We start from the raw sequence: 19,194 nt of genomic DNA, 5'->3' as shown, positions 1-19,194 counted from the left end.
GTAGAATCTGAATCCAAGTATCCAAACATCCCCAACTCCTGAAGAAATTTAGCATATTCCTTCTGAAACTTGTAGAAATTGTTGGCATTCAACACCTGAAAACACAAAAAAACCAAGCAGTGAAACCCTAATTCCCCAAATCAAGCTCATTTGCAGGAATCTGACTCAAAAATCTCAAATTGAACTGCAAAATGGGTTGCACGCACTCACCCCTTTCACATTCCTCGGGCACTTGAAGAACTTCTTCATGTAGTTCGCATCGGTCTTTGACATGAGCTCTAGGACCCTCTCCTTGTGGCACATTGGGCATTGAATCAATGGCGGGCCAGTCTCCTCCCTGACCAGATTCATCGATGCGTTAGACCCTAGGTGCTTCATCCTAGAGCTCGATGACTCCATCGACCCAATTGGTGATCGAGACATGGTGGCCAGTGGCAAGCAAAGGGAGTGGCAAGAGGAAGAAGAAGAACATAGGGGCGAGTGCGAAGAGGCTCAGTCGAAGCGAATGTCTTATGGTGCATGCTGCATATGCACGCTTAAGCCAAGGATAGAGCGGTCATTTCTCTTGGCGTTCCATGTTGGCAGGTCCAAAAGAGGCAAAAATGGCACATGATTAAGGATTATTCTCCCTTCGGTGGCAAATATATTTGATGAATCTAATCAGTGGCAATTGAAGGATGACTAACGAAGATAGTGGCAAAAAGTTAATTTTCCCCCAAAACAAGGCCTATCGCGCTCTGCTTCTTTAAGAGTAGCACCAACACGTATGGACATGATTGAAGCCAGCCTGAATCTGTTTTCCCCTACACATGTACCCACATAGATGTCACGTTCGAACTACATAAGAGCCTTGCAAGTTCTGAAAATGAATCTATGGCAGACCGCCCTACTACGTAACATGGTTTACTTTTCTGGGTAAAACGACACTCTCTAGGCCTAGGGGTGGCATCAGGACGGGTTGGGTCAAGGGCTGAGTGGAGCAAGAATACACCCCGACCCAAAACATGAAACCTGATCCATACCCAAAAATTAAACCAAGTGTAAATTCACCCCTAGCCTCGGCAAGGGCTTGAGACCTGACCTTATCTCTTTCCCACTCTACTCCCCGTCTCGACCTTATGTCTTATGCATGAAACCCCACGGCCACCCATTCGGCATCGGTGGTGGAGGCCTCACTAGCCATGTGTTGCTACGCTGCCTTCTCGCAGTGTCCGTGTCCACCACGTCCCTGGCCCCCATCCAGCGGCATCTCAACACTGGCGCTCACGCCGTCGGTAGGGAACGGCTCCCACTAGTATGCACAAGGCAACCGGCGGAGGGTTGTGGAGGTGCAGGCGAGGCGGCGGTGGCAAGGCAGAGGAGCGTGTAGATCGATCGATGGGTTGCTGGGCTACGATGACACCCTTTGATGGGAATCAGATACCAGTTGGCCAACTCTTAGCACGATTCTCCTGTGACCATCGATTGAACTACAACGGTGAGGGATGGTTCTACTCTAAGTGTGGAGGTGGCAGAGCCGAGAAGCGCGCAGGCAAGATGCCTACCGATGGAAATCACCGAATTTGAGACCAGTTGGCCAACTTGACCTTCGGTATCGGGGTCTGACCCGATGGCCCTGCAGGGCGATTTCAACACCCGCACCCACACCCGCGCTTGCGCCCGCCCTTGTCGGGTATGTAACCCGCAGGGTCACGACCCGACCCAGCTCGTTGCCACCCTTACTAGGCCCAACTGATAGAAATAGAGATCACAGTAGAGTACACTCCGACTTGACCTCGGTCCATAACAAAACTGCAAGAGCTCTTTTACCGTACCCTTAAATGAATATGTGTCAATATTCCTTTTGGACATTGCTAAATTTCGGACATGCATGCTATAGCGGTTTAGCATGCACATCCATATTTGGTAAAAGTTGATATGAATGTCCACCTCACCTTTCTATTTTTGGGATATTTAACATTCAATTTCAGCACTCAAATCTTTTTACCCACTTCATTGTATGGCAAAAAATGAAGCAAAATTTTGACAAAAATCCATATATTCCTTCCTGTACACTCATGTACATAAGCAATTTTATTTAAAAATATAAGCATATCAGAATGGACTCATAATAAAAAAAATACAACCATGTGGAGGCAAATCACATCAATCTATTTCATATTTTCAAGAAAAAAAATCAGAATAATATGTGGAGAGTAAACCTTGAAAATAAAAAATCTGAACAAGAAAAACCTTGGAACAAAATTTTGGGGGGCAAGTTGTTGCCTATTTACAAGCAAATCATGCACAGGAGCAGTTCTGTTAAATTTGCGAGCAAGTTGTGTGAATTCATATCAGAGAGAAGTAAATTATTGCATATTTGCAAGCAAATCTAGTAAAAAGCATATGACCACGGGAGCCAAACATCACAAAGGAGCACTTGTACGGTTCTTCTTTCTCAAACAACTAACTTTTCCCTCCAGCCTCCGTCCGCTAAATAGCATAGGACCATGGGAGACAAAGATCACAAAGGAGCACTTGTATTCTTTTTCAAACAACTAACTTTTCACTCCAGCCCCCGTCCGCTAGTGCATCCATGATGAGCGGCTACAACGTGGATTGGATCACAAATTGAAAGCAAAGCTAGGATAAATTTGAAAGCAAATAAGCATAGATCTAAAAGGAAATCGGCACAGTTTCTAGGCAAATTGGTACAAATTAGCAATTGAGTGTTGAAGACAAGCTCGGCAGAGGCGGACGTCCAACACCGAGCTACCACCCATGCCAAAGTACACGTGTTGTTGCTCCACGCGATGCTTATGAGTCTCAAATCGAGCATCGGCCAGCAATCTCGATGACCATATGCCTTGTAAAAAAATAGTACCAAAATTGGGGGAAAGCTAAAATTATCAATCGGGAGCACATCAAAAATGGAATTGATCCCTCGTACTCTACTGGATCAACCAAAACACACACAAACCGATTACGACATAAAAACTGATTTGAGCATAGGGATGAAATCGAATCAAAAACAAACCCCACATGCTCACATTCATGGAGACCCTCCCCTCTTCCGATATCATCTTGCAATCTAATAAACACCCTAATCAATCGATTTGGGAGGAGGGGAACGAAATCAATAGCGAGAGAAAGAAGAAACGAGATGAAATGAACAACACAACTTGTGAGTCCCTTCCTGCCTCGTCAACTTCTCGGTGGCCACCTGTCACGTCCCAAAACCATAATCACATAATTAAGAATAATCATACTTCATAAGCATTATATTTAATTTTGTGTAATTTTTGTTTTGAAACGCTAGAGCATTTCGCTTAGAGTCAGTCAGTTGAGAGAAAATAATTTGGGAGAGAAAAGAATATAATTCATAGTTAAAACGATCTTCTTTTTCTAGAATGTGGGGCTCAAATTGGTGGCCAACCACTCCCTCTCTCCCTTGCTCCTTCTCTCTCTCCCTCACTCCCCCACGCTCTCTCCAACCAGCCAAGGCAAGGGAGCAGATCCCCTCTGCCTCCCCTCAAGCTCTCTCTCTCTCTCTTTCTTCCTCGAATCCACCTTCTAGAAGCCAAATCAAGGTATGCATGTGGTACTCACATGTTCCTTAGTTCCTAAGCTCCTCATCCATCCAATTCATTTTCATTTTCCCGAAGTATTCGAGCCAATTTTGATGTCTTTTGGTGTTCTTAGTTGAAGCACAAGGAGTACCAGTGTTCTTCCTCTTCCTAAGCTTTTCCACCTTCCACCAATGGTCACCAACCTTGGCAAAGCCTCTTGGGTGAGTCTTCTATGCTCCCATTGCAAGAATACATGATTTGGTTGGTTGAAATCCGAGTTTGGAGCTTCGGTTGCAAAGTTGTAGAGCGCCTTATGTTCTTGAGCCTTGGAACGAATTTAAGGATTTTGGATAAGTTTTGAGCTAGAAAATTGAGTTGCTAGTTAGTGAGTGAGGTCTATACCCTATGGACTAGTGCAAACCCTTTTCTCCTTGGATTGAGGAAGCTCGCAAATGAAATCGACCATTTTCTCCCACGAAAAGACCTCTCTGGAGCAACCGGATAGTCCGGTTAAACCCAGAGGTTCCAGGTAGCCCAGGAAAAACCCATTGTTTTATACTCAGAAATCGTTAGGGTTTAGGGTGCATTTTGGGTCTAGAAACCCTTGTATAGTGTGTATGCATGTCTATATAGGATAGATTTAACATGCAAATCAAATCGACTAAGGAGAGTCATCGAGAAGTTCAAGTCTGCCCAACCTAGATATCCTGAGTTAAACCCGGAGGGTCCGGGTATTTCACGGTGCTTTTAACCGAGCACCCTCGCTCAAAGCCTCACTTGGACATTCCGGTCTAACCCGAAGGTTTTAGACTCAGCTCGAAACTTCCGAGTTAATCCAAAAATGACTGACCGATAACCCTTGTCCGGAGTACACCTCGGAGGTTTTGGAACCCGGATATTCTGAGTTTAACCTGGAATCCCCGACCTCCTATTAGTTTTCGGTGTTATTTAGATCACAAAGTTTGTTATTCTTTCGCATATCTTGCACTCTTAATATGTTGTTATGCATATTGTAGCATACATTGTTGCACCTCATTCATGCTTATTATTGCATGTGTTTTTCTTTAGTGAACGAAGAACCAAAGTGTGACGCGTGTGTGGGTGAAGGCAACATCAATCTACCAGAATTCTGCAAGTGTTGCCTGGGTAGCATTAAACGGTCACCAGAGTAGCAAGACAAGCATCTAAGTATACTCTTCCAAGTACTTTGGATCAATATATGTCTATTATGATAAACTATGCTTTATGTAGGTTTGCATGGGAATGAGTCGAGTGTCGGGTTGATATGGGTCGAACCTATGTTGATGCATTATATTTTTCTTGTATTGTTGGTAACTTGTATCCTTGTAACCTTGATAATATTATTGGTGTCTAACTTAAGAGTCGCTTGAAATGCTTAGAAATACATAGATCTTTTGGTAGAAGTTGAGTGGTGGTTCAATCCCGTTCGCGAGTTTAGGGCTTACTTACTTGTTCATAAAGGATATGACTAAGATGCCAGGATGTTTAAGTGTAAGGATGAGACGAGATGTGGACGGTGCTAGGGGTAGGTCGGAAAAGGAACCCGGATGCTATAGACTGCTTGCATCGGTTAAGCACCGCCCGTCGGTGACATTGGCTTTAGCACTTTCTGTAATCACCACATGCTGATTTAATGGTAAGGTAAGCCTAGTACCATACGTCGTGCTGACACTCGCCTTACGGCCCTATGACACTTTTGAACAAGAATGAGGAGAAGCAAAATGGTGGGGAGCTGGAGGTGTCCGGGAGACGCTCGCGGTAACCCCAATACCATAGGGGTATGTGCGGGTGGGTAGTTCTGGGTATAAGAAATGTTGCCTTGGGGCTAAGAGGATGAACCCGAGGTGTGTGGGTAAAGGAATATCCCCTGCAGAGTGTAAAATCAATTCGAATTGTCGCACTCTCGGTCATTAGTATGCTTTTGTCCATTTACATCAGTCGTAAAGTCACGATTATGGGTTGGTGTGGTTATGTTCAGTTATGCTAATATGGTTCAAATTACTTACATGTTCATGATATTGGTTACATGGTAGAATGGTACTTTTAGTATAGTATAGTTGCTTACATATTTATGCCAAACTGCTTTCGCATATAAATCCACTTAATTATGTGACTATTTTCTTGCTAACATCCAAATACATAATCCTTAGAGTCGGGTTATCTATAAGTACTCATTATGGATTAAATCTTGTGAGTAGCTTCATATTCACGCTGCTCTTTCAGGTGCTACCAGCGTGAAGGAGTTGGTCTTTGGCTACTTCACGCCCGCTGATGTGGGTGACGGGCATGAGTAGGTAACTACTCAGAGATCGTGCTTTTGCGATAAAGCCTAAAGACATATGGTTTTATTATCCTTTTATTGTTTATAGCTTTAGCTTTCGCTGCATAGTTTCTCTTTGTCTTGGAATTGATTAGTTGTAGTATACTCCTAGCTCTTTTGTTGTAAATTGTGAGAATCTACAAATGCTTAAGAACTTATAATATAAACTTAATTTCTTGCTCTTTATTAAGCTATGTTGTTATGTTAAATATTGGTAAGGCTTATGTTCTGATCTTGAACATAAAACACGTGCTGTGACTATCGAGATGATATTTTGATTAATCGAGTCAATATTTTTGATCCGAAAAAAAGCAAAAAAAAAAAATTGGACTGACCAGGCAACCCTCACGGTCACAACATCGCAAGTCACAAGTCACGTGTTTTTTTCGCGCGAAATACACACGCTACGCGGTTTTTGGCACTCGAACTCGAAACCTCTCGGCTTGTGCGAACCCTCCTCACCATCTCACCACAAAACTACTACTGACCATATTAGCATATGTAATTCTTTTGATATTTTCTATCCAAAATTTCAAATGATTATTTGGGCATCTAAATGACTTAAAATAAAAAAAAAATTAACTACAAAGTTATAGATCTCGTCAAGGGCTATAATTTTCATATAAAATTTATACTCATCCGACTTTGTATAAAAAAATTATAATTTTTTTAAGATAAATTATCACCTATTTTCACAGGTGGTTCACCTAATTAGCTGCCTGTAAAAATGAACATCAATTATTATAGGCGGTCCACGTAAGTAACCGCCTGTATAAAAGGGTGACAACTTATTTTAAAAAATTCATAACTTTTTCATATAAAGTCGGATAATGACAAAATCTATATGAAAATTGTATCCCTCGATGAGATCTACAACTCTGTAGTTAATTTTTTTTATTTGAAGTCATTTAGATACCAAATAATCATTTGAAACTTAAAACGATTATTTGTACCTCTAAATGACTTCAAATAAAAAAAATGTCAACTACAATGTTGTAGATCTCATCTAGAGCTACAATTTTCATATAGAGTTTTTCCTCATCCGACTTGATATAAAAAAGTTATGATTTTTTTAATGGATGATCATTTTTAGATGTGAATTGCCTGTGATAATAAATTTTCACAGGCATTCCGTAATTGCAGAAGGTCCTTGCCAACTGTTTAGGCAGTTTTTTAAATGAATCATCTGTGAAAAAATATCTTAGATATTTCGAAAAATAGTTTTTATAGTAGTATATGTAAATGATCAACTTAATAATTAATTAGAATATTATTTAAACTGTTACTGACACCACTCCCACCGTGTAAATGCAAATAACTCATAACAAACTAATAATGTGTAGGCCTAGTATGAGGAAAGGAAAAGAGGTACAAGCACATCCGGTGCAAAAACCATCCGCTAATCAGCTACGCATCTCGACGGTCATGAGGTTCTCGACGACACCGTCCACATCGGACTCGTGTCAAGACCGTAGAGCTTGGCCACCGGAAGCAACTCCGGCGGCGCGCGGCGCCATGCGGACCGCCCGTGGATCTCAGCCTCTATGGTTCATTGTAGGATGGATGTTTTTTCGAGCATTGCTAGAGCCGACAAGCCAATGGCGTTGGCAAGCACGTTGCCGCAGCGCTGCTCCGTCGGATCTGCGTTCCAAGGCCGGCAAGGCGGCGGCGCCATGAACCTATGTGCACTAGTGCATGCATGCACAGCCACCAACGAATAAACCAGTGCAAATTCGCCATAAGTTTCCTGCAAATTCGCCACAAGAACCTTAAACACTTAAATTCGCCGAATGCATAATCGCAAACGTAAGTGATAAACCAGTGCAATTCGCCGCAAGAACCTTAAAAACTTGTCGGAATTTATTCAATGTCATCATGACTCTTCGATGCCGAATAAAAACGTAAATCGTACGTCGTATACAAATGCCGTCGTATTGATCTCTCATTCTAATGAAACAAATTCATTATTCTTTCCTCTCGTGTTATATATCTGGATTCTGGAGTAGCAGTCATCGAAGCTCTCGGTCGGTTTCTTCATCCTCCTCGAGGGCAAAAGCGCGCGCGCGCGCGCATGATGCGTCAGTTCTTGGGGTTCTGCTGCGTCGTCGTTGGGATGTCGTTGCCGTGCAAGGACGGCGGTGCCGGCGTCCACTGGTTGCCCGGGTGAGGCCATGGCCACGCCGGCGTCGGCGGCGGGTGGAACGGGAATGGAGGGAGTGGTGGCCACTTGCCTGGACTGGGGTGCGGCCACGACGGGAACGGTGGCGGGTGGAACGGGAACGGAGGCAGCGGCGGCCACTGGTTCCATGGCTTCGGCCAGACTGGGAGTGGCGGTGGGTGGAACGGGAGCGGCGGCAGCGGCGGCCACTGGCTCCCTGGCTGCGGCCAGGCTGGGAGTGGCGGTGGGTGGAACGGGAACGGCGGCAGCGGCGGCCACTGGTTGCCCGGGCGCGGCCACGGGAACGGCCACGCCGGGTTCTTGCCGTTGGGGCACTCTGGCCCCGGCGCGACCGGGGGCTGGTTATCGTACGGCTCCGGTGGAGGCGCCGGCGGCGACAGGTCCGGCGGTGGAGGAGCGTGGCGCCCGTGGTGCTTGGGCGGTGCCTTCGGGTGGTGCTTGGGTGGCGCCTTCTCGTGGTCGTGGTGCTTGCTCTTCACGTGCTGGCCGTGGCCCTCCAACGGCGTCGGCGCGGCAGCGACAGTTGCCGGCTCCGGCGGTTGCACTGGCGAGGCTGCAGCTTCTGCAGCCGGCACATCAAGCACCGCCGGCTCCACCGACGGCGCCGGTGCAGCCCGGCCGCCTTCCGGTGCATCGGCAAAGGAGGAGGAGACCAACCGTGACCTCGACGTGGCGCCGCAGCACGGCAAAAAGAGCGCGACGGTGAGCGCCACCACGTACGACACCTTGATGACTACCTCTGCACGCGTACAAGTTGTTCGTGATGCCATATTGGCTGATCACTTGGTCTGCATCATGCATGGTTAATTTGGTTGTGCTTATATAAGCTACAATTGTGATCAGTGTTCTTGGGTTGGTGAGGGGGAAAAAATGATTTTAAGCTGCAACTGAGTTCGGTATCAGCACATTTTGTAGTGCCTGCTTTTTGAAAGTTGAATTCAGATTTCTACACTGGTAATGGGTTGTTGGTAATCCCCGTGAAGGTGACATGCATTACCGAATGTTTAGGCAGGAGTCATTTTTTCACTGCTCATGGTGGATCTCCGAGATCTCTCTTTAACAATGCTGTCTTCTTAAGAGTAGCAAGTGCATGCGCGCACTAGTGTTTCTTCTCGCGGCTCTCCTCGTGCTATGTAGCAAAAAAATTGCCATAAAACTTGGCAAAATTTTTAGCCTTTATCTTACTATAGATTGATATAAAGATTCTGTTTAGTAGACCTACAATTTTGAGATTTTGATAGGATTTCGAGTTTGTAGAATAAATAAAATATTTTAAATATATATTTCAAATTCACAATAAGAACCCGATGCTTTAGTCAAAGACTCTCGATTTGCTTATAACTTCAACTCTAAAGATTTTTAGAGCTAGAGATAACCAAACTGAAGCTCTATCAAACATACCTATAATAATTTAAGAACTTAGCCAAGCACTTAGGAATCGAACAAATAAGTTTAATTACATTCCACCGACACTTATGGAGAAACAGGAACCACTTATGTAAGCGGCCGCTTGTACCATCCTCGCTGATGAAAATGGCATTGAGGTTCAAAATCAGTTCGAAGGTATGGGCAGTGATTTACTTTCTCCTTTCTTTTTTATTTGAAATATAGAGTCCTTGTTATCAACTTTTTACAGTTTGATGACCATCAATATATTTAACACAATCAATATTGAATTTATGAAAATTACAAAGGGGCTGCTCCTCATCGGTCGACCGAGAATGAAACAAATCTCAGTCGGCTACTCTCAGTTGTCGGATCTCGATCCAACGAATGCAACTTCGTCTTCTACCTCCAGCCAGCTTGCTTCTCTGGTGCTGATGTGTGTGCGCCATCGTCCTCTTTGCCTATGCTATTGGGGATCTGTCGCCATCGCCATCCAGTGTGTTCGTCTTCCTCCTGTGTTGCGGCTTGATTCGTTTGCCTTGTCGAGTTTGATTGTTTTTTTTAAAGTAGAAGCTGAGAGCTTAGGACTGGATTACAATCCTTTCACAGGAGAGGCGCCAGAAAACGGGGACAAAGTCCCCTGCAAAACCGACCTATCAGTATTACAAGCATATCTAGCACATTCATATGTTGCAACATTAGCCTCTCACCCTTTAAACAAAATACTCCTTCCGGTCATAAATATTTTACGTTTTAGATAAGATTTGATTAAACCTTTTAGATTTTGACTATCAATAATTTTTCAATATTTGGTTCGGAAGCATGAAAATCATATATATAAATTTAGCTAAAAAATACTTTCAAGACTCATAAATTTATCGTATTTTATAAATATATTTTAGTAAAAAGTAGTTGTCAAAAATATATATGGGAGATCTAGTCCTGCCCAAAACGTCAAGCAGCAGGGATCACAAAAACACTATGGAAAAAAAAGCTCTCTGACTCCACGCTATACGCCGGTTATGACCGAATAATGGTCGCCTTTCTTTCCAAGTAGTAACAAGGTTGTGGCAATCAGTTTCTTTCCACCATCAGCTTTTGAACTCCCATTCTTCACGCAAGAATAACACCATCACGGCAGACGAGTAATCTTTTCTTCCATTCCCTCTGCGCTATTTCATCCCTGTTCCTATTGGTTTAATTTCCTCTGTGCTATTTCAACCCTCATCCTCTTGGCGCTGCTGGTTGTCGTTTCGGCTGCAGGTTGAAGAAAAGAAATCAGGGGCATGTTTGGATTATGCCATGTTAAACCCTGTCAAGAATTGGCTTGTCAAAGGATTGGTGGCCAAATTTCATGCCCCTGGTTTGTCCGTGCGTTGCAAGAGAATTGACTTGTGGGAGCTAGGTGATGTTAACGACGATCTACGGAAAGCCAAAAATTAGCATCCATCCAAACAATAGCCAATATAGGATGGGTGATCTAATATTTAGCAGGGCGAGCATGAACTAATCTTGCGTTGGATTGAACACAATTCTCATAAATTTGTATGAATTTGAAACAAAATTCAAGAATTTGATCTAGGATTTGCAAAAATTGAATGAATATTGGTATTAATCCAAACAAGCCTTAAGCACCGGCCTAGCAAATTAAGCACCCCGACACATGCACAGACGCCCAAATAAGAAAAGAAATACGCAGCCAAAGGGCGCCCCCTCCTATTTGACATACATTTATGAAGAATAGGAGCCAAAGTCGCATCTTAAAGACATAAAAAGTCAAAAACATCAGATAAAAAGAACCAGAGGGAGTATTTATTTTTTTAATGGCAACAAGACGGAGTATCTTGTCGACTTGGTTGGAACACATAAATTTTATGACAAATGATTCGGTTTCCATAGAAATTGAGAAAAATCCCGTAGTCTAAAAATGGGCGTAACTGTGGAGCAAACACATATAAGAACTCGTTTGGTAGGGATCCAGATTCTTCTAGAAATAATTTGAATTCGGATTCTCTCTAAAAACGATTCTCTAATGAATCAGAATAATCATCTCTGAAAATAATTTGGCTAGCTGACTAGATTCGATTTCTACACATTGACGATTCACATTTGAGGGCGAGAATCACTGCAATCATCTTTTGAGGCAATTCTCGATCCCAGGCCAAAACGCCGAATCGCCCTGATCTGATTATTAGCCAAATCACCTGCGGATCGGCGCGTTTTGTAAGGATTCTCCCATCTAAACGCATCCAGATGACAATCATAATCATTCAACATGGCATGGAAAACCACTTGTTGATGAAGTGATGAAGTCATGAAAGTAACCTTGACTGTTGTGTGATAGGATGCACACTCGCATGTGATGTAAATTCGTTTATGTATATGCAGATGCGTTCAGTGTTTTAAGTTGATACTTGTGATGTAATGTGCCGTAATTCATGTTGCTAGCAGTTAGGACATTTTCTTCTCTGTCTCTCCTGAAGAACAAAACACGAATACAAATCCAGTAAAAACACAATGACATTAGATATAGGGTGTATCTCTCATTCTAATCTTCCTATTTTCTTCGTTACACTATACGAGAACTTCTTACGTATATATAAAAGGATAGAGAAATCCCTACTTGAGCGAAAAATTTAGCAAAGGACCTACTAGGACACGGATAAGGATACTTGTAGGCTTCCCCTCCCGCTCTGTGTCGTGCCTACTTGGCCTTGCCGTGGCTGAGTCAGTCTCCTCTCGCGGGGAGATCAGCTTTACAATATAATGTGTAGCTGTGTGATAGGAGACACATCACATATTGTGAAGTGTGGTTCATGCGAGCAGCGACAAATGTGCATTTTTCTTGTAATTGAAAAAAAGAAACACGAAAAAGACGGGTAAAAAATCAACATTAACAAATAAATCCTTTGTCATCCATCCAGATGCAGTTCTTATAGAATCTTTAACTGAATTTTGTTGAAAGTTATCTGAAATTTGATTCACTATGGTGACCTATGCCCATGATCAATCAATACCATCAGATCTCCGGCCAGCAGCCTCCCATCATAACCCATCCCTCTCCCGTAATCATGCCCCCGCTCAGATGAAACTTGGGAGAGTTTTGCATTCATACTCTCGCTGCTCGATTCTGAAACCAGGGCTTTCTGATCGGTGGTTTCGATTTTGATCACGCGCGATGCGGCGGAGTAGGCGGGACGACACGATGGCTCCAGATTCGGAGGCACCGGGCGACCAGCTGGAGCCTCCCGGCAAAGACAATGACCCTAACATCGAGGAGGTCGACCCCTCGCGTTTGCTACTAATCTCATCTCGTCTCTTCGGGATGGGTTGGGTTCTTGATCTACGAGCGGAGAGCTCTCCTTCTTGCTCGATCTTGATTAGATGCTGCATTGCAAACTTTTCTCAGAAAAAAAAATCTCTTCTTTTCTGATGATGCCTGCGGCTATTTTTCATACGTGCATTGCAGTACAAGGAGATTCTTGCAGTCTGAGTATTGTTTTTTTTTTAAAAACAGAGAAGTGATTTAGTAGCTAATATTACCGAATACGGTCTATCACAGGTAAGAATTCAGACTGCAAATTCTAAAAATTGAATAGTTGCAAAATTTTGCAGCATTAGTTGAATCTTCGTGCTGCTACTCACTGAACTTTTTTTAAGGAAAACAGTGGGGGAAACCCCCAGTGTGGCATTGATATATTATATAAGAGAAGAAACAAACTGTACAAAGGAAGAGGGAGAGGGCAATACAACAGAGCAGGACCATGACAAGAGAGCGTCTCTGAGGGGCCTATTCATTCTATGCGTCTGAAGATTTACAGAGTCAATGAAACTATTTTTCCAAATTAGGAAGGAGGGTCTAGCCCTATTGAAGACCTTTGAATTACGTTGCTTCCATATTTCCCAACCAAATATAGAGAAAACTTCTATGAAAAAAAGAGTGTTGGAAATTCAGCCTTGCTTCTCGTATCATGTCAAAGAAATTAGCTGACTGGTTCATATTATTCCTATCGCATTCCAGCACCTCATGCTGAAGGGGCACTGAAAAAGAGATGGTAAGTGGTCTCTTCTGCCGGGAAAGCTTCAACGTGATTGATTTGGTGGCAGCTACAAAGGCTTCGACGCGGTGGACGGCATCGAGGTGGCGTGGGCAAAAGTGGAGATAACCGACCACATCATGGGATCTCCGAAGGAGCTTCAGCGGCTCCAGACAGAGATCCAGCTGCTGCGGTCGCTCCAGCACAAGCACATCCTCAGGCTCTATGTCTCATGGGTCGACAAGAAGAAGAGGACAGTCAACATCGTCACCGAGCTGTTCACGTCCGGCAACTTGAGAGTGCGTGTATATACATGCATAGCCCCTCTTATACTACTGATCGAGCTTGTTTGATTTTTATTGTTTACATGCATAGCCCCTCTTGTACTACTGATCGAGCTTGTTTGATTTTTATTGTTTGCATCGTGTACTTTATCTTTTGCGATGTAATGTTCAGTTAATTACCGATGTGCAGAATCTTTTTTCTAATAAGTTCATGGTACTTCTAATTTTGACGATCCTAAATGGAATATGGTGTCTCACACATAATTGGGTTTTTTGGCCTTTCATTTCAGAAGAAAAAGGAGAGAAGCTGAACAGAACTGTCTAGCTTCCCATCCCCTTATGATCTGTACCTTTTATTGATGGTTTGATATGATCGGGTACCGTACAAAGCACAAGAAAGTTGACCTGAAAGCAATGAGGCGATGGGTGAAACAGATATTGACAGGGCTAGCCTATCTGCATGGCCAGAAGCCACCAATCATACACAGGGACTTGAAGTGTGACAATATCTTCATCAATGGGAACCATGGAAAGGTGAAGATTGGATATTTTGGTTTGGCAATGGTCATGCAGCAGAGGAAAACACAGAGCTCTACAAGTCGCATTGCCACATATTTTTGAAGGATTGGGGGTGACTGCAGTTTTGCTTTGTTCGAAAGTTTTTCTTTTAATATAAGGCGTAGCATTAGATATAGCATTTACCTTGAAACACAGGCACATTAGAATTCATGGCACCAGAGCTCTTCGGTGAATACTACAATGAGTTGGTGGATATATACTCTTTCGGGATGTCTATGCTTGAAATGGTGACTAGTGAGTGCCCTTATAGTGAATGTCAGGGCTTTGCTCAGATATACAAGAAAATTTCTGAAGTAAGTGGACTTTCATCTAGAAAGTACTTACCTACTTCAAGATTTTGCTAGCAAATATCAAACAGTTCCTTTTTGTTATGGATGGCCCTATAACTGTACAATTGCAGGGTATAAAACCCGTTGCTCTCTCCAAGGTCAAAGATGCAGAAGTGAGAAACTTCATAGAGAGCTGCCTATCTTCGGCAGCTGACAGATTGCCGGCAATTGAGCTCTTGAAGAGCCCTTTTCTCCAGAAAGATGATATCAACGAGAAAAGCTCTAATTCAGTGCAAGAACCGATAGCATTCCCGCAAAATTTAGAAATGGATCTTGATGCCACACCAATTTTTGTCTCTTTGTTACCGAATGAAACTGACATTGATGGGAAGGAGTCTTTCAGTCTGATGCTTCGAAGGGGTCAATTTGTGCTAGAAGGAAATATGAGTGTCACCAACCCGGTCAAGTTGTTACTAAGAGTTCCTGCTCCCAATGGTAATTACAAGCATCAAAGCTTCATCTTTGGATTGAACTAGACTTTCTTTTCTTCATGCGACACATTTAACTCTCTTTTTTCACTTATAGGTAAGTGCAAGAAAATTGGGTTCTCATTTGACCTGGACAAGGACAACAGTCTTTCGGTGTCTACTGAGATGGTTGAAGAGCTCGAACTGCCTCCTTGGAGTAGGCCTGTTGTGGCCAAGCTAATAGATGCATTCTTACTCAAGACAGTTCGTGGTTGGAGACCTTGTGTTCAAGTTGGTCAGATGATTCAGGTGGTACACAACACTGCTTCAGGAAATGGAAAATGAATCAAAATCTCTTGATGTTTCGATCGAGTTGCCCCTCTAGTCTGCCCCTCTATATATATGATCGCATTGCAATGTCATGCAAGGAGTTGCTAAGCACGTCTTTATTTTTCTGATGATGGAAAAAATTTGTACATGGTTACTAATTAGATTAGTTGGTGTATTTCTATTTCATATGATTTTTGGAGTGTTATTCTTAGGGAAGAGTATTCTGTGAAATTAATATTTGCTCCGATTTCTTCATGGGGTCGCTGATTTGGATGCATGGACGTCCCAGCTGATTCCTGATTTAAGCTTTTTCAAGTGAATTGCTGCGATAATGTTTGGAATGGTAGAATGCTATGTCCAGGAATGCAGGAACGCAGGAATCTCATATGAAGTGGTTAAACTTCCAATGAATATGTCATGTGATACCCCTTGAGTCTGTCGCATTTCATATCCTTTTGCATGCAGCGAATCATCTTCATGTCTGCCGCTGTCGCCTACCAAACAGCTCTCTCCGGTTGTTGCTTGATCTCCTCCTTTAGATCCTTTTGCTGTCAATGTTGTCCTACAGGCATGGTGTCCCTTAACCTTCAATTTCTCTGTTGCAGAGGATGCAAGAGTGTCAGGGAAAGAGAGGTAGAGCTTAATTAAAAGTACTTACATGTGGGCTCCATATTAATTTTTGGGCTTTTAGCACTATAAGTAGTTGACTATATTGTATTTTTTTCCTTTGGTTTAATTAATAAAAATCAACAGTAGGGCTCTACCATGCTGTTTTTTCCGTTAAAAAAACTATACTATATTTTCTTTGTTCATAAATAAGGAACATTTCAGACATTAAAAACATTCTAAAATCGCAACTTTGACTATATATTTTTAATATAATTTTTTTAGAAGGGGTGATATCCATTAAAACGAAAGCAACACATACATAACAGGACAACAGAACCCTAAGAAGAAAACAACAAAGAAAAATACAAGGCCTGCTACGGACACCCCAAGCTTCTTCTCTGATCCACCGTCGTGGAACATGTACGAGGGAACCGAAGCCGCAAACCACACTGACGAGGAGAGGCCATTGGGTTTTTGACAGCCACCACAGAGAACATCCCGCAACTAGGATGTGTAAAGACCACTAAACGCTTCGGGCAACCTCGTCGGGTAGAAGTAGATCCGATGTCATCGAGCACGCCGACGACACAGAAGGAAAATCGACGTCGTCAACGAGAATGTTACCGACCCGAACAAGAAGCTCACATGTCTTTACAGAGATGAAGCAAAACAGTCTCACGCGGCTATAACAGCCATGTTGAAATAAAATCACCAATGTCGTCACCTCAGCGCACCGGCAGGGTCACACGAGGAGGCGGACCAAAGGGCGATGACACCCTGAGCACGCAGCAGGGATGGGAACTCGGCCAAGGCGACCACAACAAGCCCCGCGGTGATTCGGCCGGCACCAAGCTCCTCGACGTGGCTAGGCACGTCGCACCACTGAGTCGCCGACACCACGCGCCGTAGTAGCCCGGTCGAGTGCACCGAGCCCCGAAGCAGCCCGCTGCCCAGCACCACCGCACCCGAAGACGCCTTCCACACCTTGAGGAGCGCCACGGCGAAGGACATCGAGGACCACGTCCAACAGCACCAATGACCTCGCGGAGCGACCAGCGAACCGAGCGCGAGGAACTCCATGGTAGACCCAAAAGAAATTAGATATATACTATTGCTATAGAACTAGATCTATTCTATTCCTATAGAAGAGGCGAGACCCCACCCTGCACGTCGCCGGCGGCGAGTTGGAGACAGAGGGGAGGGGCCAAATCCGGCTCGCGACTGGAGGCTTCTCGAGAGCTCTTTCGGAAGCTTCCTGAGGGAGAAAGGTTGCTCCCTACCGCCTTTGCAATGATATGATTGCAAATATTAACTTATTTTTAATATAATTATTATAAACCATAACTAGACCTGATGGGCAGAATAGAATAGGCCCAGCCTAGCCCAAGGCTGGTCCAAAAAGCCCAAGAAAACAGGGCCGTTGATCTTGAGGGGATGGGCCTAGGCAGCACTTTCAAAACCTGACAAAATATGGCCTGGCCTAAAACAATAAATTTAATTATTTTTTACTTTGGAAAATGACGGGCGGGCCTAGGTGCAAATTTCAGCCCCAAAAACTTTTGAGTCTTTTAGCCTGGCCTGGAAATCTTTTTGTGTGTGTGGGGGGGGGGGGGGGGTTTCTTATCCAAAGCACCAAATTTAGATTTTCCTTTTTACAAAGCACAAACCCTCAATAAAGGTTTTTTTTTTCTTTTAAGATTGTTGCTGCACGTAGAATTGCTACTTCTAACGAGTATCATAACGCTGTGGGCATGAAAAACACAATTTTGGGTGTATGATTTAGGAACTGTTTGTATACCTTATGCTGGTTAGTGTAAGAAAATATTTACTACTTTATTTTCTTCTGATTTGTATACATCCGACAAAATGAGTTAGTTTTTATTTCCTGTAGAAATTGGATGAATGATACTTCTTAAAATGCTGATGTCTGATTTTTCGCCATCCTATCTTATATTCCTATGCCATGTGCTGATCAGAATGGTGCGTGCCAAATCTAATGGCCTTAACTCTCTTTTTTTTTTATCAATGCAACACAAATCTCACTTTAGTATTTCAGGGCTAACTCTTTTGCATCGGTGCTATCCTACCGTTATATCCTAAAGAAAAATGCTTCACATATCATAAACAATCAGTAGGATTGGGAAAGAAAAACATAATGTACTGCTAGAACTAAACGTTTCTGCAGCTTTGATACATCATCAAGCTATAGCTTGTGGAGAAACTCCTTCCTTTTCTTGAATTGAGGTTTCGCTCCTTGAAGTAAAGAAAAAAAAATTCTATGCAATTGTCATTGGCTTCTGAAAATGACACATGATTTCCAATTTTGTTCATTCATGTTCTCTTTAAGTAAAGCATTTTTTTAAATTTTGATCCTGAATATCCAGAAATAATATATGAAAACTATGCATGATATTTATAGAGTACACAGGAAGTTCTTATTTCACGTATAATTTCTTCTTTCTCTATGCTTAATTGTTGCTGGTTTGCTCCAATCAAAACTCTAGAATTTAGGATGCCGACTAGAGGGACATGGTGTGAATAGATAATTTTAAAACTTTAAACTAAACGACCAAAATCTAAATTGCAGGGTTAAAACAATTGATCAACGAGCAAAATACAAGTAAATAAACTACACCTAAGTTGAATAGGTTAGTTGTATTCATGTTGGACAAGAAACAAGACTTTGCTGAAGTGTTAAAATCATTGGCATGTGGATCACTTTTGCTTTATGAAATTAAGTTTTATTGTTAACATCTTGTTTTGTTCTAATTGTGCAAGAAAAAAATTGTATGGCATTTAGGAACCGTTGCAAACATGCGGACCCCTTACTAGCTGATTATTATTCTTTACTAGTTAAATATTATTTTAGAGATGTCTCGTTAGGCTAGTCCTCGTGAAAATGGGTCAATGCCTATGAACTCACTCCATGGACCTTGGCCACGTCACACGAGCTTATGTGTCAAAATCACTCTACGTTAGCGCAACATCACATGGGCAAAGGTTGATTGGCCAACAGTATAGCTGTCTGACTTCTATTTTTTTCCACTCCTACTATTATACTCGGAGAAATTAAATTTTTGCCATCCTTAAAAACGGCTACTCTCAAATTCTATCCTCTTCATTGTCTTTCATGCAAGGTTTTCAAAATCGTTTTGCAAATGGTAA

The 19,194-nt window shown here is 42.8% G+C and overlaps 2 protein-coding genes across 2 annotated transcripts; one reads left to right on the top strand and one right to left on the bottom strand.

Annotated features, from left to right (window-relative positions):
- Positions 1-7,194: 7,194 nt before the first annotated feature.
- Positions 7,195-8,895, bottom strand: LOC133887023 (vegetative cell wall protein gp1-like). Its single transcript, XM_062326929.1, has 2 exons — positions 7,731-8,895; positions 7,195-7,636 (listed from the first exon to the last, which is right to left on the bottom strand). The coding sequence occupies exon 1, from the start codon at positions 8,836-8,838 to the stop codon at positions 7,969-7,971; it is 870 nt and encodes a 289-aa protein (XP_062182913.1). The 5' UTR covers positions 8,839-8,895; the 3' UTR covers positions 7,195-7,636; positions 7,731-7,968.
- Positions 8,896-12,659: 3,764 nt separating this feature from the next.
- Positions 12,660-15,435, top strand: LOC133887424 (probable serine/threonine-protein kinase WNK6). The gene is made up of 6 exons (XM_062327370.1): positions 12,660-12,745; positions 13,562-13,790; positions 14,151-14,373; positions 14,490-14,647; positions 14,755-15,118; positions 15,209-15,435. Exons 1-6 carry the CDS (start codon positions 12,660-12,662, stop codon positions 15,433-15,435), a joined length of 1,287 nt encoding a protein of 428 aa, XP_062183354.1.
- The last annotated feature ends 3,759 nt before the right edge of the window (positions 15,436-19,194 follow it).

This window comes from Phragmites australis, chromosome 12 (genome assembly GCF_958298935.1).
Source record: "Phragmites australis chromosome 12, lpPhrAust1.1, whole genome shotgun sequence".
NCBI lineage: Eukaryota > Viridiplantae > Streptophyta > Magnoliopsida > Poales > Poaceae > Phragmites > Phragmites australis.
The sequence above is the reverse complement of the archived record's forward strand: the minus strand, read 5'-3'. Positions and strand labels throughout refer to the sequence as shown.

Excerpts from the sequence above, each read along its gene's own strand:
- LOC133887424 (XM_062327370.1), top strand. The coding sequence starts at position 12,660 with ATGGCTCCAGATTCGGAGGCACCGGGCGACCAGCTGGAGCCTCCCGGC. Across the intron at positions 14,374-14,489 it reads GAAAACACAGAGCTCTACAA|GCACATTAGAATTCATGGCA; the intron begins GTCGCATTGCCA and ends CTTGAAACACAG. Across the intron at positions 14,648-14,754 it reads TATACAAGAAAATTTCTGAA|GGTATAAAACCCGTTGCTCT; the intron begins GTAAGTGGACTT and ends GTACAATTGCAG.
- LOC133887023 (XM_062326929.1), bottom strand. The coding sequence starts at position 8,838 with ATGGCATCACGAACAACTTGTACGCGTGCAGAGGTAGTCATCAAGGTG.